General features: G+C 43.5%; 1 protein-coding gene across 1 annotated transcript in view; it reads left to right on the forward strand.

Annotated features, from left to right (window-relative positions):
• Window positions 1-20,531, forward strand: part of ULK4 (unc-51 like kinase 4) — a 513,951-nt gene that overhangs the window by 255,837 nt on the left and 237,583 nt on the right. The window contains exon 32 of the mRNA XM_082664206.1: window positions 19,976-20,081. Coding sequence (XP_082520332.1) covers window positions 19,976-20,081 — 106 coding nt within the window. The remainder of the gene's footprint in view (window positions 1-19,975; window positions 20,082-20,531) is intronic.

The raw sequence follows: 20,531 nt of genomic DNA on the forward strand, positions 1-20,531 counted from the left end.
TATTAGTAATCATTATGAACTTATTACATTTTATGATCTCTAGTTAAAGTTGTTTCGTAAGTGTATCCTTAATAATAATTTTTTTTCTTTCTCTTCAGACCTTAATACAAAGTTAGAATGGAAAGTTGGTACGGATTTATGTCTTCATCATATAACACCCTCCCAACCTCTTTTCCCATTGGTACCATTCTTTCTAAATGTGAGTTTTTCTACTAAGTCCTTTATTTCTTAATAGCCTCCCTTAGGATTTGGCCCAGAGACTCATTTAATTAGCGAATGGTGATTCTAGTTAAGCTTCATAGCTTTATCATCATGACACGTTTTGCAAGTAAACATGCTTTGGAAAGAATATCTAAAACCCCACCTACCTATTCTGACAGGTGCTTCCGGTTCTCTGCAGAGACCAGAATGAACACCCTCTCCCATCTTCCTCTGTGGCATTCCTTGAGAGATCGCATGATTGTTGACAGTCGTTTGCCTGCCCCTTGACAGATTGTGTGATTGTTCACAACTCACGTACTCAAGGATTCACATCTAGATGGCTATGCGGGAGCGTCTTGCTGGAAGCAAACAGTCCGGCAGTTCCAGTCTGTAGTAACAAAACACTCGGAACATGGTACCAGTCCATCAGAGTCGTAGGAGGAGAACAAGCATGGGGGCTAAGTCCTGAGGAGGTGAGGTGGCTGGTAGTGTGGGACCCACCAGCGGCTGAGGTGGGGATGACTGTGACTCCCTTTCAAGCCTGGTCTAGAAGGAGTTGCCTGGTTGGAGATAGTCTCTCTAGCAGGTAATATGTTACTGTTGAACAGGATTCTAATTAGAGTGTAATGTTTTCCTCTGAAATAAATATAAAACAAAGTATTCATCTCTCTGAATGGTTACTTCCTCACTGCAGAATGAATAAAATTTTAGATGATCTGTCTCATCTTATTAATCCCACTGGCTTTATTAAATGAGACTTGTTTATGCTTGCAACTCAAATTGCTGTAAAAGGTTGTTTCAATAGACAGAGGTAAAATCATAATAAAATAATTTAGTAAAAGTGGGAGCTAGGAGTATGCTTAATGGAACATGATTAGATTTAATTTTCTTACTGTTTCCATCATTAAAGCTCCATTATCTTTTCTGAAACCTCATTTAGGCTTCCAGCCACAGCACAACTCTGAGGCATTTCTGGGGAGCACATAGAAGCCGTGAGTTCCATTAAAAAACAAAAATAGCCAGTAATATGCTGTTCTTTCATTTTTGCTATTTGATATCAGCATCTCACATCCAGAGTATCGTATATCCTCCGTCTAACCTCATCTCTCTCTTTTTTTAAAATATTTTTTTAGGCATAATCACCATGTGTGGTTATGTTTTTGTTTTTGGTTTTTGGGGTTTTTTTGGCTGCATTGGGTCTTCGTTGCTGCCTCTGGGCTTTCTGTAGTTGCAGCGAGCGGGGGCTACTCTTGGTTGTGGTGTGCGGGCTTCTCATTGCGGTGGCTTTTCTTGTTGTGGAGCACGGGCTCTAGGTGTGTGGGCTTAAGTAGTTGCAGCACGCGGGCTCAGTAGGTGCAGCACGTGGACCCTAGAGCATGCGGGCTTCAGTACTTGTGGCTCGTGGGCTCTAGAGCGCAGGCTCAGTAGTTGCAGCGCACGGGCTTAGTCGCTCTGCGACATGTGGGATCTTCCCGGACCAGGGCTCGAATCCGTGTCCCCCGCATTGGCAGGCGGATTCTTAACCACTGCGCCACCAGGAAAGCCCTCTGACTTCATCTCTTGAAAGCCGTATGTATCGTTATCTGAGAGCTTTCATACAAAAGAAGTTTGGTTTTATAGTTGAAAAGAAAACTAAGACCTACTGATGACTGTCCCTAAAGTGCAGAGGCTCTGAGAATTCCTAAGAATCCTTCTGGTTAGCCCTCTGCCTTCAAGGATATCCACAGCTACATCATATTTGTAGATAATAACAGAATCAGTGTTAGCCTTCTACTTATGGTAGAAGGATAGTTAAGAATCCATATGCCTTAAAAACCTCCGGAAGTTTTTGCCCCCTCTGTTTGCTGTAACTAAGGAGTGAGAACTGGCCTTTCCAGCCAGGGAGGTAGAGCCTAGTGAATTCAGGCTCAGTCTGAAGTCAGTGCCCAGAGGCCCGCAGGGCCAAGTGAAAGCAGGAAGGGAGGTGTGGAGGCCAGGTGATGAAGGCTGCTCAGAGGTGAGCTGAGCGAGGTTGGCAGGGAGTGACCCCTGTGGAGTTGACCACGAGGGTGACCTGGTGCCACTCCCGCCCACTCTGTGCGGAGATGATGTAACTCAGATCCTTGAGTCATAGTGACAGTGGATGTCTAGTTTGCTTTCAACTCCACTGAATCCCGAAGAAATTAATATCCTGGGCATTTACTATAAACCAGGATTTAGTGTGGGTTCCAAAAGTCTTAGCCAAGTGTTGAGAGTAACCGGCCTCAGTGTGCCCTTGGAACGTCTTCTGTCTCTCAACTGCATGTTCCTAAGTTGCAGGGTCTCTGCTTTTCCTCAGGTTCTAGACCTCCCCAGGTTCCTTCCCAGGTCCGTTCCCGTCTCCTGCCTAAAATCTTCTTTCATCATCTCAGTTCTCCAAGGTCTCATTCCCTGGGATACTTAGAGTAGGGCTTGCCTTGATTGGCACGCTGTGCTGCCCCTTAGCCTGTTCTGACTGTCTGCCCCGCCCACCCACTGGATGGGAAGCTCCCCAATGGCAGGTATCTCGGGGCAGGTTTGGGGCACTTCATCAGGATCTAGGGCAGGCCTGGCATGTGCTGGTCTTCAGTACAGATTGTTGAAGGAGTGACATTCATTTGTGTGCAGAGGAGATTTTTCATTTTTTACCTTCTTCAAAATTATATACTCTATTTTCTGTAATACAGCAGGGTATCAGTTGGGCAGACTACTCAAAATGATGAATAATTAACAAATTGTTCATGTAGTACTTTGTAAAGAGTTTTGTGTATGTCTGTGCAAGTGTATGTGTTTGTATGTTTTTAAATTTATGCAATTTCACACTAAGACCTTTTTGCTTTTTTAGTGTGGGGTCTTAGCTACCATCCATTTATTCTGTCCAAGTCAGTTTTGTTTTCTATGTTATAAAACCCTGTGATTCAGCAGACAGTAATTCATAAACATACTCTTTTTCTCCCTCCCTTCCAAAATTTATGCGGTGAGGTTGGCATTGATGGTAACTCAGCTGGATTCTGCTGTTTGGGGTTCTTCTAGGGGGCTGAAGAAAGGCAGGATTCTGAGGACTTTTTTCCTCACATTATATCACAACTTTATATTGTTCTTGGGTTTGATCAGTGAGCATTCTGTGGAGGGGTAGATGGGGGGATGCCAATCTAGTGCTAAAACTTATTTTTAAGTGATCTTTGCCACAACCCACAGATAAATATTTGAGACTGTGCAGAACAGTTTCGTTTAACTATAGTCCCAAAGCTTAGAAATTGTTATATAATTTGACATTGTTTAACCTCTCATTCAGAGATTCATTTGGGAAAGACACAGCATTGGGTATAGCATCAAAGGATGTTAGGGAAGAAAAGGACCTTAGCTGGAGTCTCCAAGTAGATCATTTCTCTCTGGGCATCCATTTCTGCAGCCATAAAAGACCCTGCTGCTGCTTCCAGTGGAGCTCGCAGCCCTGCACCTGGATAAGGCAGCTGATGCAAAATGATGCATCTGGGCGCTCTGCCCCTCTGAGTTGCTGTAGGGGAAAGTCTCTCTGTCATCTGTATGGCTTTAGACAACGTGTTTCCAGCTGCCTGAGGTTTTGCCTCTTTCTCTGCCCTTGTTGGATCTGGTGACAATGAGTTGGACGATGTGGCCTAGAGGCATTGCTCTCGGCCTCTCTCTCTGGTGGAGTGCAGATCCCTGGTGGGAGCAGAACCCACACGTTTTGTTGAACTTCAGAGCACAGAGACGTGCAACGTTTCAGAACTGGAGCTACGTGAATTATTTCTTCTGCTTCCTTAACAGGTTTTGGTTGGTTGATTGGTTTGCTTAACCTGCTACTTGTGCCCTGAGAGATGAGATTCTAAGTTTAGCCAATAAGACTGGCGAATGATAAAGTCCAGTCCTCCGGGAGTGGGCTGTTTATGCCTGTGAAGCTCAGGGCCATCGCCTAAGGATCAACACCCCTTCTCTGTTCACCCCACACCAACACAAGCTCATGACAGCCGTCACCATTCATTATCATGCACCCCAACAGGAGGAAGGATTCCCGGCCAGCCAGTCAGCCCGAGGGGACCAGGCATCTAGTCATTTGCAGCTCATCAAAATTCACATGCAGGCCCCCACTCACTGCAACTAGAGAAAGCCCGCGTGCAGCAAGGAAGACCCAAGGCAGCCAAAAAAGAAATAAATGTAAAGTAAAAAAAAAAAAAATTTCACATGCAGGAGGGGCTGTGACACCATCACTCTACTCACAGGTGAGAGTGTGGTAGCAAGAAAGCAACCCAAAAGGAGGGCTCCACGAATCCAGAAACAGCTGGAAGTGCCCAGAGTTAAAGAGAACAGTTAAGGTGCCCAGACTTAAAAAGCACTTCCTCTTGCTTTTCTGCTCCCTGGCTGTTGAGAATGGCAGGGGTCCCCTGGGGGCTGACAGTAGACAGTGGTGCCCTGCAGGAACAAGAGCTCTGTCTGTGTGCACCTCCCTCTGAAACACTGGTCAGCATTTCATTGCAGGCACCCAGTGGCTGGATGTGTGCTAGATCTGTGCCTCATTTTTCGTTCCAGACGGAGGTGAACAGCTGCCTTGGATGCAGAGACCTCTTGATTCAGCACCTGCAGACGAGGGGTTATTCCCTGAGCTCAGCCCTACTGGGCTGACTTTTCCTCTTGGGGAAAATCCTTCTGACCCTCCTTTCTTCCTTCCCATCCTTTCTCCCTCCGTAGTCTGTCTCCCTTCCATCCTTCCTCCCTCCCCTTATTCTTAGCACTCGTTCTGATTTCCGGTTTTCTCTCAGACCTGCATGAGGAAAATTTAATGATGCCAACTTGACATCTAAACTCTTCAAGCTGAAGTTCATTTATTGAAATACAGGAGTTAAAAATATGAAAACACCATAGCTTTCCCTTTTCCCTCCTCCTCACTTGCTCATTCCTGAGCTCAAGGGACTTTTCATGAACTGGTGGGACTGCTGGTTTCATGCAGAAACAGTGCCGCGACCAAATGGGCACTCCATAGATGAGTCTTGGATGCCTAACCTATAGCCAAGGCTGCCAAGGGTGTTTGTCCCAGAATAGATATTAAAGGGGAGGGTCAACTGATGTCTCAAGGCTCTTAGACATACTGCCTCGTTTGGCATAAGAAATTAATTTAAACTGTCATTTCCCTTTTCAACTTCAGAAATGGACACTGGCAAGTATATGGCCACTTTCTCCCATGGTCAAGTTGGTCAGTCTCCTGACTCTTCTTGTTTGCCCAGCCCATGCCCTGCAGGTTTATTGATCCTTTTTCTCAAACCTTTTCCCAGCAAAATACACCTTGATCCCCCCTGTGGTTGTCCAGCATGAACCACATTAACATTGACCAGTTTATGCTTATATCTAGGGAATCTTCCAATTCCATTTAATTTTTTAAATGCTAGTAAGAACACAAAATATCATCTAGGAAATGAAAAATTCCTGAGATGATTTTATCACATTGCAGCCAGTTTGTTTTCCAAGATGTTGTAGTTTTTATCGTTGTGTGGCCAAAAATGAGCTCATCGAACGTTCCAACAAATGTAACTGTTATTATCTAAGTAGAGTCTAAGAAAAGGAAAACTGCCCTCCATTATGGAGATTGAGAACAAAAGTGTGATCATGCATAAAATACCAAGTGCAGCAAATTTTAGGGAGAGTGACAGAGATCTGGGCTGCCTTAGATGCTGCTGATTTTTAAACATCACATATATGTGTTTGCAGTTCCCCTGATGTCTGATTTGTTACCTGCTCAGAATCATTTATTGGGAAAAGGTGCTCCTTGTTTAACATTTCTATGAGATGGCTAGGCTCTCCTATCACCTCTTTAGAGATAACCCTCTGCAACAAAAACTGGTTGAAAAAATCCTGTCAGCTCCAGAAAGTATGTGCTTCCCAGGCATGGGGGTCAGTAGGCATTATGTTGAGGTTTTCCCATTTCCCCAACGCTATCTCACCTACCTGTTCAGGGATAAGAGCTGACCTATCAAAGAAGATGCTAAGGACAAATGAGTCTGCAGCCCTCGGGAGCAGTACTTAAAGCACTACTCCAGTGTGCACAAAATTTGTATCCATCTTTAAAGTTACCTCCTTGACTCTGCATACCTCGATATGATCGTTATTTATTTTTTTTATTGAAGTATAGCTGATTCACAGTGTTTTGTTAATTTCTGCTGTACAGCAAAGTGATTCAGTTATACATGTATATACATTCTTTTCCATATTCTTTTCCATTATGGTTTATCACAGGATATTGAATATAGTTCCCTGTGCTTTACAGTAGAACCTAGTTTATCCATTCTGTATATAATAGTTTGCGCCTGCTAATCCCAAACTCCCAATCCATCCCTCCCCCACCCCCCTGCTCCACCTTGGCAACCACAAGTCTGCCTCTATATCTGTGATTCTCTTTGTTTCGTAGATAGGTTCATTTGTGTCATATATTAGGTTCTGCATATAAGTGACATCATATGGTATTTGTCTTTCTCTTTCTGACTTACTTCACTTAGTATGATCATCTCTAGTTGCATCCATGTTGCTGCAGATGGCATTATTCATTCTTTTCTATGGCTGTGTAGTATTTCATTGTGTATATGTACCACATCTTCTTTATCCATTCCCTGATGTGAATTTTAGAATCGTGAGGGCAAAGTGAGGTAATGGAAAAGGAAGATGCACTTCTGAGTTGAAGTCCTGGCCCTATTCCTTATGTTCCCTTCTCAGGGCTTTGATTTCTTTATTTTTAAAATCAAATGATTGACATAGAAAGTCCTCTCCAGTTCTTCCAAAGTCTGGTAGTATGATTCTTGCTTTGCTCCAGGCTTGCCACCTGTTTTGGGGCAGGCCAAGGAGCTCTTATGTTTTTTTCAGCCCGGTTTTTTTTCACTTACTGCACCATTTCTTTATGTGCCTTGCAACCCTAGGTTTAAGTAAACTTCCAGTCGTTTCCCGGTAATATCTTTTTCCTGCAGGTTTTACTGGTTCTGCTTTGGGACAGGACCCATGAGTACCAACGCCTGGGGAACTCCCACTGCAAAAACTGCCAACTCCCACAGTCACGATAGCTGTAATTGAAAGCTGTCTTGTGCTAATTCTGTGTATTGATCTTTTCATTCATTTTTGCCTTCTGTAATATTTTCTTTTTTTAGAATAGGACACTTCTTTATATTTGTGAGCAGTTATCTTTAACGGAGGGTCCCATTAAAACTGTCAGCGTCTTTCAGAATTTTAGAGTGTACATTTTCCATGCTGATTCAAGTGCTTCATGAGTACTTGACAAATATGTAGCAGGTGAGAGATTTTATGTGTTTCATTTTAAGTCAAAATATCTGAATGCATCACTTACTGCAAACATTATTCAGATGTAAATAGATACTGGTTGAAAACGTTTTGAGAAAAGTCTTTTTTTTTATCCTTTTGTAGTTCTGTTTCATACCCTTAAATAGCAAACTTTAGGCGCTCCATAAATATTTACTGATTGCTTCATTGAAGGCAGTTTCTAGTTGCTGACAAGTTCATTTCTCGAAAGAGCATCCCCCAAGCTGTATATCCCTTCCCAAGCTGTGTTCCTCTAAGCGACATTGAGCGTTTCCTTATTTTACCAGAGGCCACTGCATACTGGGCACTGCACCTAGGCTCTGGAGACCCGGCTAAAAGTCCTGATTTTTCCCTCAAGGGGCTCGGCACTGGCCGAGGAATCGATGAACAACAGTTAAGGGATGTGGTAGGTGCTGTGATGAAGGCAAGCACGGGAAGGTGATAGAAACGCCGTCCAACGTGAGAAGGGCAGCCTTCGTGCCTGCCCGCACCCCAGCTTCAGCAGACAACATCTGGCCTGAATTTTTAAGAAGGAATATGAGTTTGCCAAGCCTTTAATGTTGTTTTTTTATTGTTGTTGTTGTTCTTTTCCTTTTTTTTTTAAATTCGGGTATAGCTGTTTTACAATGTTGTGTTAGTTGCTACTGTACAGTGAAGTAGAGTTCCCTGTGCTATACAGCAGGATCTCATTAGTTATTTTATACATATTAGTGTATATATGTTAATCCCAATCTCCTGATTCATCCCCCCCTCCTCCTTGGTGTCCATACGTTTGTTCTCTACATCTGTGTCTCTATTTCTGCCTTGCAAACTGGTTCATCTGTACCATTTTTCTAGATTCCACAGATAATATACAATATTTGTATATTATATACAAATAATATATATAATAATATATCATTATATTATATTATATATAATAATATACAATATATGTATATACATATATATAATATATAATATATATAATAATATACAATAATATACAATATTTGTTTCTTTCTGACGTACTTCACTCTGTATGACTGTCTCTTATATACAAATAATATATATAATAATATATATATAATAATATACTATATATAATAATATACAATAATATACAATATTTGTTTCTCTCTTTCTGACATACTTCACTCTATATGACTGTCTCTAGGTCCATCCACATCTCTACAAATGACCCAGTTTCGTTCCTTTTGTTGTTGTTGTTCTTACTTTGCACGTTGGCAGGGATGCTAAGAGAAGGCAGGAGGGGTTTTGTGTCTGGATGCACACTTGTATTTTCTCTTTCTCATCTGTCCCCGCTATTTCAGGCCTGTATTTAGCTCAGAGAGTGTGTTGTGGGCCAGAGTGGCCTGTCTTTCAACACTCCAGGCAGACACATGAAAGGGGTACAATCCATCCCTGGGGACACTGGTCCTGGCAGCTTCCCTTCGGCTCCACGGCCAGGGTTCTCCCTCCTGAATAGTGTTGGCTCGGGCCTACTACGCCTGCCTTGAGGCCTAGGGCCCTGCTGGGAGCCCAGAGGACGGAAGCTTCCTGCTAGAAGCCTACATAATGTGAAAGGGCACGGCTGGGAAAGCCAAGTGACACAATTAACCTGCCGGAAGGGCATCCACAGTGCACTGCCGTGGGTGTTGCACAGGACTGGGATTCTAGAGCCGAGCTGGCACACTGATTGACAGATGGTACCAGCCGAGCCAGACTCCCTTCTGTGCCAGCTGGAATGTATTGCTGATAATAACTTGTGTTTGCTGCCAGAGGGGCTCTACCATGTTTGTCAGTCAAATTTAAAAACAATTTGAAACTCTTTTCTCTTGTGTGTTTAACCAGAAGGATGGAGGGAGATCTAAATAAAAGAAAGGACTTAATTTTATACCTCTAGGCCCTTAGGGTGAGAGCATCATATGTTTTTGGCTACAGATTGGAGAATAACATTTCCAGGCCCTTGGAGTCTCCTCAGAGCCTGCTCAGCCCCACAAAACCCCGACCACAGGGCAGAGGAGCTGGTTAACTGCTTCACAACTGGTAGAGCAAAGGCCCAGTAGTGGTTACCCCAGCACCAATTTCCTCATACCCCAAACAGTCCCACTTTGGACCCCTACATCCTGGCCTTTCTTCCCAGGAAATCCCATATATATATTTATGAGTGAATTCATTTTAAATCACTCTGTGCCCTTGCCGCTTAATCCAGTTTGTTTCCTTCCCTGTTTCTCACCCCCAGGGGTCAGTATTTGTCTCGATAAGTCTTGAGACTATTTCGAACTCATAATGCAATGCTCCTCTGGGATTGAAAGCCTTGGAGCTCCAGTGCCCTTGCTCTGTCATCTCCTGGTTCTTGTGGCTTCTCCCCCTTTCAGGCCTTGGAATCCCACTGGGACTTTGGACACAAACTGGACTGTGGGTAACAGTGGCCTCCCTCCACCCTGGATCTACTGTAGACTCTGACACACTCACTCCCCAGGCTCGCGGCCCCCGATGTCAGCCCTGAGAGTGGAGCCTAATCTCTGCCACTTTAGAAAGAGGAAGCTGGTTAGCAGTCAGAACGGTGAGGCCGGAGGTAGAGATACCTTTAGGAGACGGTGGTGGCCCCGGCCAAAGAGGGCAGTGGCAGTGGGGTTGGAGAGCAGACGACAGATTCAGGAGGGGCTCGGGGAGAACCAGGGGACTGTCATGGCTGATTGGATGTGGGAGATGAGAATAGAGACAGCAGTCCCGGGTGATTCCAAGATTTATGACTGGGTAGCTGGGCAGATTGGAGGGTCATTCATTGAATTGGAAAATGGAAAAGGAGAAAGTGTGAGGGGAAAGGAGCTGAGTTCAGTTTAGATTCCACTGAGTTTGAGCTGCCTGTGGGACAGCCTTGTGAAAAATCAGTAACATGAAAGTGTCCTCTTCTGCATGCATGTACTCATGTGGTTTGGGTGCTCTGAAGGCTCGATTCTGCAGGCTCCAGATCTCTAGCATTCTGGGCACGCAGGAGAACGTATGAAAAGGAGAGTGGATGGACACCCCACTACGTCCTGGGGCAGCACATCTGTACCAAGTGCAAGTACACGTGCAGTACAGGGGCAGCTTGCAGAACAACGTAAGTTTTTCCCCCTGAAAGGTAATGTGAATGTGTGTTGCATGGGATATGCTGTGTGTTTATTTCTAAGAGATCGTGGATGTCACGTGTGCATCACTTGTGTGTGCTTCTGCTTTTCGTTCTCTCGGTGCTCTCTCTAACCTTGTAGGATCGGTTCTTGTCTTCTAATGTGTTGTCTTTTGAATCCCGACCCACACCAAGGGCGGAAGAGAGTTGCCACAGTTCATTATTATTTTTGATCGTTAAAGGTATCTCCTACCTGGACTGTTCAGACCCCAGCCCCACTTTTTCATCTGGACATCTGGAGTCTTCTAGTGCCGTTTCCATCGTCAGATATTAGCGTCAAGTATAATGCTCCGTTTACAGTGAAAGCATTTTGGGAAGGCTGATCGTTTTTTAGCGGTGTTTCCTTGCTGTGCCCTTGGTGTTGCAGAGCTGTCCTCTTCAAGCACTGAAGCAATTAGTTTCGAGAAGGCTGATTCTTCAGGGTCCAGTGCTCTCCTACCTTTCATTTGCTGAAGCTGTACATTTTAATGAAGTTGTTTCATCTATGTTGCCAAACACTAGAATTTTGTGGCTTCCATTCTAATTATCTCTACTGGCAAATGCTATGTTTTATTAGAACTCTCAAGTGCCCTGTTTGTTAAATGTCCGTACACTGTGGCGTTGGGCACACAAATTAGGTCAGCCTTGCTTATTGGGCTGTGGATGAAGGAGTTAAAGATTTTTGTCATTATCTTAAAGTGCAGTAGGATCGCCTTGGGTGTCTTTGTAGGATAGCAGTGATGGCTTCTCCTGTGAGCTCAGCTTTCTTTCTCACCCGTCAAGCCTACACTGACACTGAGCATCTCAATCATGTGGCTGTTGACTGTGGGGCCAGTATGTGATTTCATCCTTGGGGGTAGTATGCCCATTCTTTCCTTTCCTTAGTTGCCTAATACCCACATCTTGCTTCCCGGGTTGCACGTCTTACAGCAAATGATCTGTATTAAGGGCTCTTGTGAAGCCAGGAGTTCCCAGTGGTGGTGACACAGGGCTGGTCACATTGTAGCCGAAGACGGAGGGCAACATTACAGTAGCGGCCCCGAATCAGTATGTCTGTGCCTCTTTCCACCCCTGCCTCTGGATTCTTTTAAGTCCGTGGGTCCTCAGGTCATGTTGGCTAACCGGGGGTGTGCTGGCTGGTGACCCTGACACCCCACCCTCCGCTCTCCTGCTCCATTAATGTGGTCACCAGGCAACGTCGCTTGGTGATTAGGGACCCCTGCCATCCTACAGACTGGATCCCAGCTTCACAATAGAGGAGCTGGGTGATCCTGGGCAAGTGACACTTCATCTCGCTAACCTCAGTGTCCTTATCTGTAAAGAGGGGAGAACTGTAGTCACTTCAGGATTTTGGTGAGGATTAAATGAGATAGAATGCTTGGGGCAGAGGCCATGGCACATAGTACCTTATCAGTATATTGTCAGTGCTGCCTTGTCCTGGCTCGGGCCCACGTGGCAGCTCTGCTTCAATCAGCACAGAAGGTGCTGGTGCCTGGGCCCCAGACCCTGTGCCAGAGACCCTGTTGCAGGTCATTAAAAGCTTCCTTCTCTCCACACACCACTTTTCTTCCATGTGTTGGGGTGCCAGTGGTGTGGACCCCTTTCTTTATTAGTGAGCCATGGGGATTAAAAAAAAAAAAAAGACACCAGGATTTTACCTAGGCTTCTCTTACAGTCCTTTCACCCTGGGTCTCAGGTAGACTTTTTAGGGAGAGGGGTTGTCTTAGAGGAACATCTAATGAAGACACAGCCTTTAATCAGCATCTTCCCTTCCCTCCAGCTCTGACCCAAGGTCTTTGAATCAAACTTGTGGTTCCCTTTCCTCTTTACATCAGTCTTCCAGGGGCCCAGGAAGAACCCTTGTCCCACATGTTTACCCTGGTGGTTTCTCCCTTCATATAATTGTCTACTCTGACTTTGAAAGTAAATATGATGTTTTTCAAAGCATAATTTATCCCCTGTGGGCTATGAATATGGTTGTGAACAGCAAGAACAAATCTTAATAAAGTTGCTAAGAGAAATGAAATAATTCAATTTGATAGAAAGTAATAGAAGTATGCTTAATTCACATTTATACCTTCTCAACTACTCTTCGCCTGTCTTTAGCATTCTTTCTGGGGGAAGTTATGATCTAGGCCACAGCAATAACTGTCTAGGTTCCCCCTAGACAACCATGTTGTCATCTTGAGCAGGAACAGTGACTCTGTTCCGTGGTCTCCCTCCCTCATACTAGGTAATAAACATTTATACCTACAAGAAGGAAGAGGAAGTAAGTACAATTTTATAATATAATCTTAATAATGCCCCTACTTTATTTAGAACAAAGTTCAGTCTATGAATGGTCTGAAAATCAACAACAAAGAAACTAAAACACAACAGTGTTTTGAATAATGGCTAGAATAGAAAAGGAATCATGCCTCCCAGTCTGGTTGTAGGATTATTGGTCTCTATTCTCTGCATCAAATATGGTGCCCTGAGTGTTTCCAGTGATAAGGTTAGTGGGGGCTTTTGATAGAGTGTACCTTTATGCCCCTCTGCGGATTGAGTAGTGGGGCTGGCAGAGCCCTTCCTTCTGCAGTGATACTGGAAACTCCAGGCCAGGAGTCTCAGGACCTGGTTGGCTGGGGTACGGTCCTGGGTTCTTAGTGTTCAGGGATAACGGAGGTTTGGAAACTTGGCTTTTGTACTTAAGGGAAATGCCTACATCAGCAGGTGGCTGTCGCTCTGTGAGCACAAGGAAAAACCAAAGTATTGGCTTTGCAATGAGCCAGAAATACTGCCAAGAGCACAGAAAAGGTGCATTTAATCATAAAAACATGTGTATGGAAGGAACAATGGATTTATCTCCAGTAAAACTGACCTATATTTGCCGACAGACTGGCCTTTGAACCAGGAGTGGTATGTGTTATTTTACCAAATGGGACCAAAAGAAGAGATTTGTTAGTGTCTTTATTCTTCACAAGAATAGGTTTCCTATGTATCGTTAGTTACTTTATCATGAGTAACATGTCACGTCATCTTCGTGCTTATTAATCACCCTTTCCTTCCAACCAACTGTAAGAATAATTAGATGAAATTGGTGGCAGCCCATTGCTTCCACATTAATATTCTTAAGCTGGTGTCAGTGAATTTTATATGGTTGAGGCTGTTCAGTTTGGCTTCTCCATATCTATCGATTGCCCTTTTTGAGCAGAATGAAGGTGTTTTTATTAAGCTTGGATGCCAATGAGAGTTATTTTATGGTGACCACAATGCAAGGCACTGTCAGCATGTCAGGGAATGGCAGGCGTGGCGCTGGACGGGCTCGGCTGTCCCCCGGGCCCGGCTGCCAGCCCCGCAGCTAGTAAATCTTCTGTTTAGGCTCGTCTGATGTCTTTCCCTCACTTATACTTTCAATGACCTTTTGTGTATCTATCTGTAAAGGTAAAACAGAGAAACTCACAGCCTAGTAGCATCCAACATTAACATCCACTCTTAAGCCTGTGTTTCTAAAGAATATAAATTTTCAGCCAGTGGTATTTGGAAAGTAGACCTTTTGGCTTGTATTAAAGATATAGATGGTAAGACTCATGAAATCAAGTGGCTCCTGTTGGTGGGATGTACAAGTCTGTTAACTGCAGTTTCAGAGCCTGATGCCGTGTTGGTATTTTGGTGCGCTTTGGAAGCCGTGTGTTCATCAGGGGAGTCCCGGTGTCTCTGCTGCACGTCCTCACTCTGAGACCTGGGCTACTGGAGCCTCTACCGTCTAGACCATCACTGGTCTTAAGGGCAGAGGAAAGACAGGACGGCGAAGCCCTCTCTGACCCTTAAAGCGTCTGCCCAGATGAGTCTAATTGGCCAAAGTAAGTCCAGTTATGGGCATCTCGAATTATGAGGGAGCAGGGACGTGTCATCCTCCTGCACATGTAGGAGGGGGAAGTGGGAAATCGTGTACATTTGTAATGACTAACTCGAAGTCACAAATGTAGATTCTTGAGTAAAACGGAAAGCTGGGTCCTTGAAAAGACCAATAAAATAGGCAAGGCTTTGGTGAGTCTGACCAACAAGAAAGAGGGAGGAGGCAGGTAAAAGGTGATGTCAGTCGGTTCAGAGAAGACAGGTGAAGACTGGTGACTGCTGTGTACGGTTCTATTACAATACGTTTGGAAACTTGGACATTATAGGTGATTTTCTTGGAAAATGGAAATAAAATTGGGTCAGTGTGTACATTCCTGAGTATAAGATGTTTTTCAAAAAAATATTTAAAGATCTACCGGTAAAAATACACTGAGCCCAGTTGCTTTTATTAGTGAGTTCTACCACGTCACCCAGAAATAGATGCACAATAAGTTATTTGTGGAATAAAATGGATGGACAAGGCTAGCGTGAAACTGATACTAAAATCAGATGAGGATGTCACTCATAGGCCAATAACATTGAAGAACATTGATTCAACTACCCTAAAACAAACTAGCTAACAGAACCTGGCAGCATAAAGAGTAAATCCAAACCAGCTCAGGCGCTGCCTTCCGAAGGAGGTATGCCTTACGTGCCTTGTTTAAAACTGCAGCCTTCCCCCACGGCACTCCCAAACCACTTTACCCTGTTCTGTTTTCTCCTGTAGTGTGTATCATCTTTAACATACCATGGAATTATTTACTATGTTGTCTTCCCCCTCTGCTTCAAGGTAAACTCCACAGGGCAACCGCAAGGGCAGGGCTGTTTCTTAAAAAAAATTAGTGAAAAAAAATTTTTTTTGGTCTCTTCTATTCACTGACATAAGCCAAGTACCTAGAACAGTGGGCACTTAGTAAATATGTATTGCAAAAATGAGTTAATTCTAAATGCACTATGGGATCCTGGATTGGATCCCAGAACAGAAAAGGATGTTAGTGGAAAATGTGAAATTTGAATAAAGTCTGTAGTTCCACTGTGAGTTTTGTATCAGTGTTAAGTCCCTAGTTTTGTTTCTTATTTTAAAGATTTATTTATTATTTATTTATTTAATTTATTTTTGGCTGTGTCAAGTCTTAGTTGCAGCACACGGGATCTTCGTTGAGGCATGCGGGCTCTTTTGTTGTGGTGCGTGGGCTTCTCTCTAGTTGTGGCATGCGGGTTTTCTCTCCCTAGTTGCGGCATGCAGGTTCCAGAGCGTGCAGGCTCTGTAGCTTTCCAGCACGCAGGGTCTCTACTTGAGGCACGTGAGCTCAGCAGTTGTGGATCATGGGCTTAGTTGCCCCGCGGCATGTGGGATCTTAGTTCCCTGACCAGGGATTGAACCTGTGTCCCCTGCATTGGAAGGCGGATTCTTTTTTTTTTTCTTAATGTTTTTATTGGAGTATAATTGCTTTACAATGGTGTGTTAGTTTCTGCTTTATAACGAAGTGAATCAGTTATACATATACATATATCCCCATATCTCTTCCCTCTTACGTCTCCCTCCCTCCCACCCTCCCTATCCCACCCTTCTAGCTGGTCACAAAGCACCAAGCTGATTTCCCTATGCTATGCGACTGCTTCCCACTAGCTATCTATTTCACATTTGGTAGTGTATATATGTCCATGCCACTCTCTCACTTTGTCTCAGCTTACCCTTCCCCCTCCCCGTGTCCTCAAGTCCATTCTCTAGTAGGTCTGCATGTTTATTCCTGTCTTGCCCCTAGGTTCTTCATGACCTTTTTTTTTTTAAGATTCCGTATATATGTGTTAGCATACAGTATTGGTTTTTCTTTTTCTGACTTACTTTGCTCTGTATGACAGACTCTAGGTCCATCCACCTCACTACAAATAACTCAATTTTGTTTCTTTTTATGGCTGCGTAATATTCCATTGTATATATGTGTCACATCTTCTTTATCCATTCATCTGTCGATGGGCACTTAGGTTGCTTCCATGTTCTGGCTATTGTAAATAGAGCTGCAATGAACGTTGTGGTACATGACTCTTTTTGAATTATCGCTTTCTCAGGGTATATACCCAGTAGTGGGATTGCTGGCTCAAATGGTAGTTCTATTTTTAGTTTTTTAAGGAACCTCCATACTGTTCTCCATAGTGGCTGTATCCATTTACATTCCCACCAACAGTGTATGAGGGTTCCCTTTTCTCCACACCCTCTCCAGCATTTATTGTTTGTAGATTTTTTGATGATGGCCATTCTGACCCCTGTGAGATGATATCGCATTGTAGTTTTGATTTGCATTTCTCTAATGATTAATGATGTTGCGCATTCTTTCATGTGTTTGTTGGCAATCTGTATATCTTCTTTGGAGAAATGTCTGTTTAGGTCTTCCGCCCATTTTTGGATTAGGTTGTTTGTTTTTTTAATATTGAGCTGCATGAGCTGCTTGTAAATTTTGGAGATTAATCCTTTGTCAGTTGCTTCATTTGCAAATATTTTCTCCCATTCTGAGGGTTGTCTTTTCGTCTTGTTTATGGTTTCCTTTGCTGTGCAAAAGGTTTTACGTTTCATTAGGTCCCATTTGTTTATTTTTGTTTTTATTTCCATTTCTCTAGGAGGTGGGTCAAAAAGGATCTTGCTGTGATTTATGTCATAGAGTGTTCTGCCTATGTTTTCCTCTAAGAGTTTGATAGTGTTTGGCCTTACATTTAGGTCTTTAATCCGTTTTGACTTTATTTTTGTGTATGGTGTTAGGGAGTGTTCTAATTTCATTCTTCTTTTTTTTTTTTTTTGCGGTACGCGGACCTCTCACTGCTGTGGCCTCTCCTTGCACAGGCTCTGGACGCGCAGGCTCAGCGGCCATGACTCACGGGCCCAGCCGCTCCGCGGCATGTGGGATTTTCCCGGACTGGGGCACGAACCCGTGTCCCCTGCATGGGCAGGCGGACTCTCAACCACTGAGCCACCAGCGAAGCCCTAATTTCATTCTTTTACATGTAGCTGTCCAATTTCCCCAGTACCACTTATTGAAGAGGCTGTCTTTTCTCCATTTTATATTCTTGCCTCCTTTATCAAAGATGAGATGACCATATGTGCATGGGTTTATCTCTGGGCTTTCTATCCTGTTCCATTGATCTATATGTCTCTTTTTGTGCCAGTACCATACTGTCTTGATTACCATAGCTTTGTTGTATAGTCTGAAGTCCGAGAGCCTGATTCCTCCAGCTCCGTTTTTCTGTCTCAAGATTGCTTTGGCTATTTGGGGTCTTTTGTGTTTCCATACAAATTGTGAAATTTTTTGTTCTCGGTCTGTGAAATATGGAAGGCAGATTCTTTAGCACTGGACCACCAGGGAAGTCCCATTTCTGAGTTTTGATCAGTGTACCTTGGTTGGGTATGCTGTTAACATAGGGAACATCTGGGTGAAGGGTATATGGAAACTCTCTACACTGTCTTTGCAACTCTTCTGTAAATCTAAAATTATTTCAAAAGAAAATTTTATTAAAACTAAGTCCAAAGAATTCTAAGATCCTTCAGCATTTAAAAAGTAAAATAAAATTTCCACTCAGATGACACCTTCTCAATGAGTCCCACCCTGACAACACCATGTAAAATGACGGACAGCCTCACTGCTGAACTCCCAACCCTCCTTTCCTGCTCTGCTCTTTTCTTTTTCTACCATAGCACTTGTTATCTTCTAACATGTAGTCCAGTTTACTTACTGTGCCTGCTTTTTTTTTTTTCTTTTTTTAGTATTTATTTATTTATTTATTTGGCTGCTACGGGTCTTATTTGTGGCATGCGGAATCTCTGGTTGGGGCACGTGGGATCTAGTTCCCTGACCAGAGATCAAACCTGGGCCCACTGCTTTGGGAACACAGAGTCTTAACCACTTGACCACTAGGGAAGTCCCTGTGCCTGTTTGTTGTCTCTTTCCATGAGGACAGGGAACCTTGTTTTGTTCTCTCAGGTGCCTAGAACAGTGCCTAGAACAGGTACATAATAGGTCTTCATTAGTTATTTGTTGAGTGACTTAATAAATATGATATAACTTATGTTTAGATAACAGAGCAAACCATGTATTCTGTGTGTGTGTGTGTGTGAGAGAGAGAGAGAGAAAGGGAGAAAATGAATAGGAAAGGGTCTGGATGGAGTCTACTAAATTGATACACCCATAACTCTTTAGGATAGGACTTGTTATTAACAGAGTGACCAAGGGGCGGGGCCAGGGCTAGTGTGGGACAAGCTAGCCGCCTAGAAGCACTCACTTCCAGCAAGTGCTTGCATTGGCACAGTGCTGAGAGCGAGTGCCTCCATTCTTTCTATACTCTGTGCAGCTGGCTTGCCTCCCCTAGTCCTGGAGCTTAAAGACTTTACTTTTATACTATTTGAAATTTTATAGTTTCAATCACAATCAGTGCTAGTTTAATTTTTTAAAAATTCAGAAGAGTGAATAGGAAACAAAACTAAAGCAAGTTATTTTTTTTAATTTATTTATTTATTTTTGGCTGTGTTGGGTCTTCGTTGCTGTGCATGGGCTTTCTCTAGTTGCGGCGAGTGGGGGCTACTCTTCATTGAGGTGCACGGGCTTCTCATTTCTGTGGCTTCTCTTGTTGCGGAGCACGGGCTCTAAGCATGGGGGCTTCAGTAGTTGCGGGATGCGGGTTCAATAGTTGTGGCTCGCGGGCTCTAGAGCGCAGGCTCAGTAGTTGTGGTGCACGGACTTAGTTGCTCCGCAGCATGTGGGATCTTCCCGGACCAGGGCTCGAACCCATGTCCCCTGCATTGGCAGGCGGATTCTCAACCACTGCGCCACCAGGGAAGCCCCAAGTTATTTTTAAGGTCCCTTAAAAGTTACAAAGAAGTTGTCTTTTGTGTCTTTACAATGAGAAATGAAGGCCAAAGTTACTCCCTGCTGTATGATGCAAAGCGTTAGGGAAAGCAAAATTCACTTTTTCAGGTCCCAAGTGTAGTTTATTACACTGAAGCAGTGATGCAATAAGTCATATCCGACATAACCAGCAATGTGTAAGACTAAAGAAGGAGCACAGCAGTTTACTCTCCAAACTGCAGAAATTATTTCTTTCAGAAGTTTTTCTTCTGTGATCTCAAAATCACTTTCATGTGGTTTCCTAAGTTCCACGTACTTGATCTCTGATCTCTCTGACTCCTTTGGTGCCCTTTGAAAGCACAGAGGGCTATGTGGTTGTCCCTCAGTGCATGGGCAGGGGACCGCATGCAGCAGTGCTGGCGCTGAGCGATTCGTACTGCCTCCCGCTCACCTAACGCACTGATGGGGCCTTGCCACAGAGGGGTCTGCTTCACCCAAGTGCAGAAAGATAATCATTCAACCTTGTAAAAGAATGCAGGGATGGAGGTCGTTTGATCATTTGTCTTTATTACGATGTAATGCTATTTCTGTACTGTTCTGATGGAATGGTGGTCTGTTGCAGGAACATCAGACGAACATTCTGGGTAACACCATGCAAAGTGTGGTTGCATTGCTCAACAATCTGGTCACCTGCAAAGATCTGAATATGAAGCTCCTTTATGAACAAGGTACATGTTTCTTAGACTTCATCTTTGATTGTGTTGAATTTTGCCTATTTGTAAGTTTCCTCATTTTACCTAGTAGAGAGTCGAGAAGTACTATTTAAAGTTGATCAATCAAAATAGATGTTTAAAGGTGTACAAATAATGATAACATTACCAGCAAAAATGGAAAGTGTCGTTAGATTGCGATAGATTCTCTGAGTTAATTCATTGTCCTTCATGGCACAAAATCAATACAAACTCCTTACAGATGAGAAACCAAGAAGTAGAGTGTAAGCAGAGTATTTAGACTTATTTGTGCTTATCAAAATGAAAGCATATATGGTCAAAAGCACCTTGGAAAATGAGACTGGATGAGTTGAGGGTGGCTTTACGTTGCACTTTATGGATATCTGTAATATTAAAATGAAAAACTTTTTAAGGACTTCATTTTTTTAGAGTAGTTTTAGGGTTAAA

The sequence above is a fragment of the Grampus griseus genome, assembly GCF_964374135.1.
Source record: "Grampus griseus genome assembly, chromosome: 10".
Lineage (NCBI taxonomy): Eukaryota > Metazoa > Chordata > Mammalia > Artiodactyla > Delphinidae > Grampus > Grampus griseus.